The following is a 10725-nucleotide window of genomic DNA, read 5'->3' on the forward strand; positions in this document are numbered from 1 at the left end:
GGGGGGGGGGGGCAGGCACTCTGCAACACCTCTCTATCATAATGGTCTGCACAGTCCGAGAGCTTTATTTCCTCCCTTAGCATGAGTGACTGGTGCCTCCTGAATCTGGGGGGGCACGCGCAGAAGCCTCTGATGGTGGCAGCCCCGTCAGGAGGGGCACCAGCCCTACCAACGGCATCAGTGTCAGCCGTCAGTGGGGGCAGGTGCACCCCCTACCAGTTGCCTATGTCCCTTAGTGAAGCCCCTGCTGCAGTGACTAAACCCAACTGGCTGTGTTGCAGTTACAACAGCAAAAAACTCTGGCACTATTAACATGGGAAACACTTGGCTAACGGTGGTGGGAGGTTCCTTAGGACTTACCCATGCAAAAGTATTAGGGGCAATCCCTTCTGTCCTCAGTACCCAGAATGACGTGTGCTGTGCCTTATTTTCTGATGGATAAAGTAGGCACACTGCAGTGAAGGTGGGTTGAGAGAGTTTACACACAAACTACTTTTTATCCTGTTTCTAGACCAGGCTGCCACCATTTAGGACCACTGGTTTGATGCCCCTCATGGTGAAGGTAAAAACCCACTGCTATAAAGTGAATGACTCATCCCATATAGAGGGCCAGCATGAAGCCTGTGCCCCTCTGAAACTACCCTATGAGATCCATGGACCTATCCATCCAGGGGGGTGCCACTCAGGATGAGAAGGAGCATCAGATTTCCTCTATCCTAGGATGGCAATGGGGATTTTCTGGCGCTGCTTCACAGGCAACTCTATGTACCTACCCACTGGGCTGATGCAACATGGATTTCAAATGGCAACCATCTCATCAGGAACTTATCCTGAGAGAGTGCTATTTCCAGGGGCTTTAACGGGATTTACAAGTGCTTGGCATTCAGACCTGAAGGGGCAGATTCTTAGGCAGTACAATTAGCATAGCTTCATTAAGAGCAAGGTGCTGGCTGATTTATACTGAGGGACAGTTAAGCCATGTGCATTTAGCAGCACTGCCCTCCAGCGGTCAATGCTGTGCGAGGGAGGAGCAGGCTAGGCACTGGACTTTGCCAGCAGCCCAGCAAAAAGGAACTCCAGACTGAAAATAAATCCTGTCACCTCACTCAGCTCCTCCCAGTGATTTCTGTCCTGAACAATAGAAGAGCACAGCTTGCACCTGATACCCTTGTGCAAACACCGGGCATGAGAGTACATGCAAAAGCCATGACTCAAGCACTCAGCTAGAAGCTCAGTCCCCTCCTAGCAGCCTCCCATAAAATGCAGCTTACAGAAACAGCTAAAGCTCTTTTGCTTTTCATCCCAGTGTCTCACAACTTGCTTAAGCAAGCAGGATCTGGCAGTACGTGCCTTGCTTTACTTAGGGTGACAGTCATGAATGCCTGGTATAATGGGGACACTGAATTGTGCTTGCAGAAGTTGTCCTAGAACATTACTTATTTTTCTGATTGATTTAATAAAATAGTATGGTTCCATAAGCCATAGGTATGTTCACTAATTACAATGCAATTAATTAACATCTCTGGACTAGCTCTATAGCCAACAATGTACAGGCCCACCAGTGAAAACAACGACTGGAAACAAGCAGTCTGCAACAGGAATAAAATGAACCTACATCTGCAGTCTGCAACAAGAATAAAATGAACCTACATCCAAAAGCCTGAGCAAATGGACCCCCAAGCAAGGGCAAGAAGGAGGATGCTGTGGGTAAAACACTAACTCATGATTTGGGCCATAAGGATTCAAATACCAGCTGCACCCCAGGCCATGTGTGGCACCTTGTACAAATCATTTATGCTCGCTGTGACCAATTTCTCATAGAGTAGTGACACCCGTTTCTTTAAAGTATAGACCTTTCAAGACAAAGATTGCCTCTTTACATGCGAATATAGTATTGAGCACCTTGATCCTCTTTTTGATCCTGTTTTGTTAGAGTTTCCATGCTGCTACCCTTTGGTGGAACATGGAACTTCTAGAGCCCAGAAAATTCAACATGGCGAAATCTGGTTTTAGTCTTAGTTGTAACAGAACCAAGTAAAATAAAGTAAAATGGAAATCCTACTTTTAGACAATTTGGGCTTCGAAATTCTGAAATTATGTTTCAGATTTAATTTCAGGGTTTTTTTTCCACTTTTATATTATTCTTATTGGGTACATGTAATATGCCTTATTTCACTTCAGACAACTGTTTTCTATACATAACATAAAAATAAGAAAAGAAATAAACACAAGTTTTGGAGCAGCAGAACAGAACTGGGGAGATTTCAAGATTCTGTAATAAGGTTCCAAAATTTTGTGAAATAAAAAAAAATTCAAACAAGCTATTCCTTCATTTAAAAAAAAAGAAAAAAGGCTTGTAGGAAAATGATTAATAATAATAATTAATAATAATAATAATAATAAAATCAATAAATATTTTAAATGGTTCAACTTCGCTGAGCTAGCATTTTTTATTGCACAATGTTTAAACAAAAAATTTTGGTTGAGCTCCAGTGTCTGTTCTTCCCCAAACTGAACTTGTGTATTTGTTTCCAAAATGAAATAGGGAGACAACACAAGTATGAAGATCATGTGCAGTGTGATTTATGGGAGGCACTGCTAAGCAAGTATGTTGCTGCTCTTTGCACAGAATGATGCATTTGAATGATTTCTATGTTGAACACTTTATAGTAATCATGGAATCAAAGAAAGGGACCTCCCGCAGCCCATCTAGTCCAACCACCTTCCTGAAGCAGAATCATCCCTATGCAAGCTATCCTATGCAAATCCATAACCTATCTAAACTCATCATAAAACTATCATCAACCTTGATACCATACAAGATATTACAATCCAATCTGGAGGTGGTAAAAGGTCATCAGGTTGCAGTCTCCCACCATCCTAAGCAGTGCCGAGCAACTAAGTTTGGCACCCAGGGCAAAGCCTGCAGTGGCAGCCTGCCCTTGCCCTGCACACAGATCCAGGGGACACACCCCACCCCCCCTGCTTGCCTGGGAGTGCATGCAACTGTGAGAGCCACCCCTCCCCTGTCCCTGCACCCCCCAAATGAGCCACTCATGGCTGGGCAGTGCCTGCTAGCACCCCTTTGCTTCGGTGCCTGGGGCAGTCACCCCGCTCCCCCCTGGAAGCTTGATCATATAGGATCACATGTTATAATCCTCCATTGCACTGCCACTTCTTCCTTGTCTGTGGATGGAGACTGTTCTTCTGAAGGGACTAAAACCCAGAGGATCCTGGTTAGAGGGTCCTGACCTCTGCTCAGGTCAGACTAATCACCACATTTGGGATCAGGAAGACTGACTGTAGACTGTGTGTGTGGGTGGGTGGTTTGCCTTCCTCTGTAGTAGAGGGCACAACCCTCTTCCTCAGATCTCGATAGCAGTTTAACAATACTTGCGGATGCAGGACACTGACAGCCCTTGTCCCCATGCTCTGCGTGTGGTAGCTTAAGGTGTATCTTGTAGCTGCGTGACAGGATTGACTATGTAGTTTTTGAAATAGGGTAGACAAGACAAGGATTTGTACGGGACTGTTTGGATAAGAATGATCCTACCTTGAGCAAGAGGTTGGACACCCCTGGAGGTCCCTTTTAGCCTCGTTTTCCTATGATGCCTACAAAGCTCAATTGTGCTTGTAGTGTGGGTTGAGAAATGTCTCTAAGAATAAGGTTGCATTCCCAGTCACTTGTGCAGTTGGGCTTGTCTTTCCAACATGGGATTGACAAGGAGCTTCACAGACTTCTGGTTTGCACATCCAAGGCAGAATGCACAGCCACCGTCTTGGCCCAGCCTCCATAAGTGCAGAACATTGGCTTAGCTCATGCTTGAGGTCCCTTCCAGCCCTGCGAGTCTATGGAGACCGACAATGCTGCTGAGATTTTGGGGAGGAGCAGACAATCCCTTTCTACAGGCAAGTTAAGAGATTTCCTGTGTTGGGGGGGTGGGGGGGCAAGCTTGTGAGGACCAAGAGACAGCCGAAAGCTTCTGGAAACAGCGCCTTCCTGTTGAATAATACACATGCTGCCTTTGCTATTAGCAGTGCATAGAGAAGCAGAGTGCTACCTCCAGAGTCTAGCCAGGACACACCTGCCCCTGGAAGGAGAACCCTGGGGGGACACGGTGCTCCGCAGGCCGATCCCAGCAGTGGTCACACGCTCGTGGACATCACAGCTCGTGGAAGGTTCTCTGGATCTGAGCAACCCAGCCGCTGATGTAATTTTTAGAGAGGTCTGAGAAGCAGGAGAGGGGGACGCAGAGGAGCAGGGCTGTGTTGAGTTGGTTCTGCGGCAAGCAGGGGGGAGGGCTGGGCTGCTGTTCTTACCACATGCTGATTCAGCTGCTCCCATGTGGCTCAGCCCTCAAACACCACGCATGGGGCAGGGATGTGCCCAGGCACTGCCCTGGGAGAGTTTACAGGCGTGGCTGCCTGAGACAACAGTATCTGCCTGCTCTGGCCAGGAGCCAGCAATGCAACTTGCACAGGCCAGTGTGGGAAAGGGGTGTGCCCCCAGTGTGTGGTCAGGACACCCTGCGCTTGGGAGAGCACCCAGGTCACCACCTTGTGGTGATCCAAAGAGATGCATTTCAGGGGCCATTTCTCCGAGCCTGACCAGCTGACAGTTTCTTATGAGCCCAGTAACACTTGGTCATGCCTGGGCTGTGCATGCCAATCAGGCAAATGATTCCACTTTGCCACGTTGATCACCCCGGGGAGCCTCACCGACTAGAGGTTTATCCCCCTAGACAAGCTCCAACAGCAGCTGCAGCTGGCCCAGCCACCACCACTAGCAGGACAGCCACTGCCCGGGGGCAGCAAAGGACTGGCGTATGCAGTGGATGCTGTTTTTATGCCCTCCTCCCCTCAGTGCCTGGTCCTCTCCTCTTAGCCATCCCCAGGCTGGGCTCCCAGTCCCATCGGTGGGAGCTGACCAGGAGGGCCTCCCCCCACTTTGCACATAAGCTTAGCTACCTTATAAAATAATATCTGCCACTGGGTATTTTTTACTACACATGGTCTCCCTGGCACCCACAAGGGCCAAGGACATCCCTTCCACTCATGTCCTCCTCTAGTGGAGCTGGAGGACTTTTCCCATACACAGGTTCTTTCAGGCTGCAGAGGCCCGCTCCGAGGACAGGATGGTTGCACTCCCTTCGTGGGTCAGTAAGGGAAGTCAGCGGGCTACCCCTGTTGCAGCACCTTGTTCACCAAGGACAGGGCTGGTAGGAAGTTTGAGCTGATGGGTGCAGCAGCTCACAGTCAACCTACAGCACGTGAAGCGAGAGGGCACGGCCAAAAACAAGGCAGCACTGAGGATCTACACGGTCTCTTCCAGTCGCAAGATCTTCTTGAAGCTTCCTCTGGATGTCCCCTCACCAACTCCCCCTGCTTTTGAATCCCATTAGTCACTACCCTTATTTCCATAACACATATAGAGTCATAGACCAGGCTGGATTTATGTACTTTAGCCCTCCTTGCATGAAGGCAGATGGTAGCTACTGACCAAAGAAAAAGCCTTTAGCTACATCAGTAGGAGCTTTGATTTGATAGAACAGCAGGCAGGACAACAGATGCTGAATTAAACAGGGCAGTTCTGCACATGCTTCGTCTGGTGTATCCCACCTTTGTTACACAGCATTAGGAGCCAAACAAATGGAGCAAATAAAGCCCCGGGGGCAAATGAGGCCAGAATGAAGCAGCAGGGGATTGAGGCATCAGTGCTGTAAGCAGCCTAGGGTGCCTACTAACACACAAGCAAGCTTGGCCCCCTTAACAGTCCTTCCAATGGTAGTCCAAAAGCAGGCTGTGTGCCTGCAGCCTTGCTTTGTTCCCCCCCCCCCTTCAGCCAGTCCTCACAACACAAAGCAATGATCCTTGGTCCAAGCAAATAAACACATAAAGCAAACCTTCAGCCTTCTCGCCCAACATCAGAAGGCCCTTCCAAAAGACAAGCTCTGTTAAGTTTTGGTCTGCTTCATACCCCAAAACTGCTCCTTCCCCCAGCCAGAGCTCCTTGGACCTCTACCTGCAGCTAATCACTCACAGCTGGACTCCTTTTCCAGGTGTGATTGCTTCCCTTAAAGGGCCAGACTGCTCTGTTACAAGGGCTCTCAATTGTTCCTGGGTGCAAGCTGTGCTGCAGTGAAATGAGAAGGTGAAATTGTCCCTACTGCTTACTGAGACAGGCTCAGAGGCAGCGGGAGAGATTCAGAGCACCATGTGAAAGCATGGAGGGCCACTCAAATGCCCTGAGCGCAGTGATCTGCACAGGACTGTCACGGAGAATAAAAAGCACATCTTCACAAGAAGCCAGGTCCTGGGTGAGAAGACTGGGATCCATTTAAAAAATAATAATAACCTAAACCAAGTGGATCAAAATACTAAACAGCTGGGCAAATTAGAAACAAAATTATTCGTAACCTGAGCCAGGACATACAGTTTGGTTTCTTGCCAATGCTCCTGGATCGGAAACCCATCTTAGCTGGAATGTGGACTGGAAAACTGGAGAATCCCCCAGGTCTAAAATCTCAGGGCATGTCTACATGTGCATTTTAATGTGCATTACCCTATTTTAATGCACATTAAAGCATCACTAAAGTGTGCCCTTTAGTTAGTGCTCATTAAAATAGGCTAACGCTCCTTTTCCTAGTACCTCACAATGCAGATACTAAATTTAAGGTGCATTACTTAAAGCACATTAGTGAACATGTAGATGCACCCTTAGAGACTGGAGAGACCCCGAACCTTGCAGTACAACTTAAAATATGCATCGAAGGCTAGAAAAATGTTGTGAGACTTGATATTTTCCATTTTTAAAAAACATTTTCCTGCACCTTGGCATTTCCTGATTATACGGGAACCAGAATGGTACGGTGAAGGAATATTCTCAGGATGTTTCTGGCTCAGCTGGAAGCAGGGAGTACATGACTCCAGTTCTGGGAGTGGGTTCACATGAGGCTTCCCCAGCTCAAAGGCCCAATATCAAGAGGGTTGCTTTGCATAACCTCCAGAGAAGTATCCCCCAGCCTTTCTGAATCTCTGAGGCTACCTCTGCTCCTGCAGGGATTTCAAGCTGTTAGTGACGTCTCATTTCTTCTTTTTATCTCTTGGTGACACATGATAGTCTAGTCTCCTAAGTGTATAAGGGCACAGATCAGTGGAGCTGGGGGAAGGCACCCGTGCAAGGTCTGCCACACAGCTCCGAGATGATACAACAAGTTGGGCATGGAGGCCAAAGATGAAAGGTGCACATCCTTTCACACTCAGCTTTATTTACAGACACAACATCCTGGGGTTTGGTGACAAGAGCAAACAGCACATCACAAAGCATTTGCCCACATGCAGACAGTGCTACCCCTGCAGTGAAGTCTTCACAAGCCCGACTGGTTGGTGCCTCGGGAACTTGGGGTTTGTGGGTTCATGCAGGTTCTGTGGCATAGGGAATCCAGCTGGATGACCAAACAGGAATGTGCCTCTCCATGCCTGCACCTCTCGTCTGCCGTCCACCCAGGCAGTGTCTATTTCCATCGGCCACCAACCATGCTCTTCCCACGGGCAGCCTTCGAGCTGGAAGGAAAGCAGAGAAGCATAGGCTGAACTGTGTCCATTGAAGAGGACGCAGAAGGACATGGGGCAGAGAGAACAGCAAGTCTAGGTTCTCGAGCAGGGCTCTGAGGAGCTATCCTCTCTTCCAGCTGGTGAGAGGAGGCAGCTGAAGAACTCTGCAAAGAGATGGGGAAAACCTCTGGGACAAACTTCTCTCAGGCCTGAAGCCCTTCTTGATGGAGGGGGATGTTGCACACCTTCTTTAAAGTCAATGGAGCAACACTGAGTTAGGCCAAGTAAAAATCTGGTCCCAAAGCTTCCCCAAGTCAGCAAAGAGAGAAGCCACATTTATTTTCAGCAACAGATTCCCAACACTGTGCTGCATCCTCCTGCCTAGAGATACATAAATGCCTCCCTGCGCAAAGGCAGCAGGAAGAGGTCTCCCAGTCCTACCAGGCCCTGGGCTTGTACATCTCCTTCAGCAAGGCAGAGGCCAGGTCTCTGCTGGAAGAGCTTTGCTGATGCAGTGAGCCCCATAGAGCTGTGCTGGTGAACCCTGAGTGCGACACTGTCAACAGAGCACTTTTGCTGGTGTGGCTAACGTCAGTTCTTCCAGGCAAGCAAGCTCTGCTGGCAAAAGCCCTTTGATGACAGTATAACTGCATCCCCTCTGGGGCTTGGAACAGAAATGTCATCAAAGTTATACTTGTGACAGATGCTGCTATGCTGACAAAGACTTAAAGCATAGACCTGGCCTAAGTTCCTATGGATCAAAACCTCAGCAATGCCTTCACGACTTCCAGCTTATGGAGGTCAGCACATCTAGTCATAAGGTAGAAGCTATCCCATGTGATCTCCTTGAGCAATCAGACAGCTTGTCCAGGAAGCAAGCTACACACAAAATAGTCTAAGGCAGTGGGGGGCTAACCTTTCTGGCAGGCATGTCCCAAATTAGCCCTGCACCCTCCCTGAGGGCGGCTCCAGTCCCCGCCCTCTGCCTGATCTGCTGCTCTGTTTTCTGCTTCTCTCCCTGTGCTCCCTGCCCATTCTGTGAGGCATGTGGCAAACTGGAGAGGGGGCAGGGAGCAGAAAGCAAAGTAGCAGAGGGGCTGCCTGTGCCACCTGTGGTACCCATGCTGCAGGTTGGCCACCCCTGGGCTAAAGTGTTAACATTTTGATTGTAATCACTGAACCCTTAAAACCATAATGACACAGCAGAAGCCCAGCTTCTCTCTTGCTCCTGTCTGTCATCCTCCTGCCCCCTCATCTTTCAGAGCGGTATGAAAAGCATCCCCATCCAAACATGCCAAGCAGCCCATGGAGACAGCCAGCTGCCTCCAGGCTGCCTGGGCCACTCCATCTACTCCCCCCTGGATCTAGCTTTGCATCAGATCTATTTGCCCATTCAGCGTGTCTGCAGTATCACCAAGCACACAGATATCCATGCTACTCACCCTTTGCTGTAGGGATGCTTCATGTCAGGGATAAGAGGAGAGAGGCTTGGTTTAAGCAGATCAGAGTGCTTCCAGCCAGCACATGGGCTGAGTTGGGTGTACCTGGGATGTCTGATGGGGCAGGGCAGGAGGGAGCGGCTCAAACAAAGGCATTTACATCTGTCTGGATTGAACATGGGCTGATATCTTGGGGGAACTAGGAAAGGCTTCCTAGCTGCTGTGCTTCCCTAGTATCCCTGGCACAAGGGATGCTGATAGGAAACTGGATCCTAATTCCTCTTGGGGTTATGCTGCTCTGACAGCATAATCTTCTTGACCTGACCTGACCCAAAAGCACACTCCACTCTCTGCTGCTGAGTGTCAAAATGCTTCTGCAGAGGGACCCGACTTGGGCATGGGAGAGGGGCCAAAATAGGCAAGCCGTGAAGATGTACTGGATAGAGCTGGGCACATGTTTCACCCACAGCAATGCTGCTGGTGCCAGTATGCTCTGTCACTGGCTTCCAACATGGGAGGGGTGCAGCCTTAACAACTGCAATGCAACCCAGAAGTGAAAGTCATCTCAGCCAAGGCTTGGTCTTAAAAACCTCCAAGGATGGAGATCAAACTCTCTGGGTAACCTGTTCCAGTGCTTCATTACTACCAGCCTTGTGAGAAAGTTTTTCCTAATATCTATAGAATCATAGAGGAGATGAAAGGGTGGAAAGAAATGAGAAGTGTCAGAGAGAATGGGAGCTAGGAGAAGGGAGAGGAACAGGGGAAGAGCAGAAGAGTCCTGGCTCCTGCCAGTTTTACCATCCCCAGGCTAGACCTGGTACGCTTGTAAGCATGGTCCAGGGATAGGAAGGCAAGGGAGGATGAAGGACGAGATACAGGCAATGAAGAGAAGCAAATGGAATTAGAGGGAAGAGTAGCAGCAAGGAGCAACAGGAAGAGATGATGATGTGGGAAATGAAAGAGAAATGCAAGTGGGGAAAAATTACTCAAGGAGAGAGAACAGCAGGCAAGGAACAGAGAGGTGCAGGGAGAGGGCAGGGGATGCTTGATTCATCTGAGGCTGAAGCAGCCTGGGTACTTACACTTTCTGGTGATCGCTAACACGATTTCGGAGAACATTGATCTGCAGGACAAATACAGAAATCTGGTAAGGCTTGAAGCTGGCAGCTTGTATGAGTTGGTGAGCAACATGAGGGAATGTGGGACTTCAGAAGAAGGTGAAGCAGCAAACAATCTCTGCTAATGATAACTTGGCCATAAAGTGCAATCAGCAGCCCCTTCCACAACTGCTAGGCTTCTAGGAAGGTAGGCTCGGACCCGAAGAACCCCAACGTCTGTCTGTGACCAATGCACTTTATCCTCATCCCAGTCCTGGCTCTTCTCTGTTGCAAAGGACACTCCTGATCAGGGGACAAAATTGGGTACAGCAACAGCCCCAGCATCCAGGGCATTTGCAGTAGTGATGGGAACAAAGCATCCGCTTCAGCAGGGGGAAGTCAGTACCAGAACAATCATCAAGTCTCACCTCATATTTCTGCCTCTTGAATTTGTCCTGCAAGTCAAATTTCTCAGCTTCCAAGTCATAGATACTCTGACACAGGTCCATGGCCTTGTCCCTAGAGGGAAAGTTACAGGACATTGGTGAGCAGGGAAAGGGTAAAGGGAAGATGGCATTTGTGTGCCTGTGCACCTGGGGAGAGCCATGTGATTTCCTGAACTGCACCCAGTTCCC

General features: G+C 49.0%; 1 protein-coding gene across 5 annotated transcripts in view; it reads right to left on the reverse strand.

Annotated features, from left to right (window-relative positions):
- Positions 1 to 7248: 7248 nt before the first annotated feature.
- Positions 7249 to 10725, reverse strand: part of TNNT2 (troponin T2, cardiac type) — a 32445-nt gene continuing 28968 nt past the window's right edge. For 4 of the 5 annotated variants that reach the window (XM_019513807.1, XM_019513804.1, XM_019513806.1 and 1 more), the window contains 4 exons: positions 10519 to 10609; positions 10076 to 10116; positions 8997 to 9002; positions 7249 to 7563 (listed from right to left, as the gene is read on the reverse strand). In XM_019513807.1, coding sequence (XP_019369352.1) covers positions 7515 to 7563; positions 8997 to 9002; positions 10076 to 10116; positions 10519 to 10609 — 187 coding nt within the window. In that variant the 3' untranslated portion in view covers positions 7249 to 7514. The remainder of the gene's footprint in view (positions 7564 to 8996; positions 9003 to 10075; positions 10117 to 10518; positions 10610 to 10725) is intronic. The other variant, XM_019513805.1, reaches the window with a different exon arrangement.

Source organism: Gavialis gangeticus, unplaced genomic scaffold (genome assembly GCF_001723915.1).
Source record: "Gavialis gangeticus isolate Ggan-Ray unplaced genomic scaffold, GavGan_comp1, whole genome shotgun sequence".
Classification (NCBI taxonomy): Eukaryota; Metazoa; Chordata; order Crocodylia; family Gavialidae; genus Gavialis; species Gavialis gangeticus.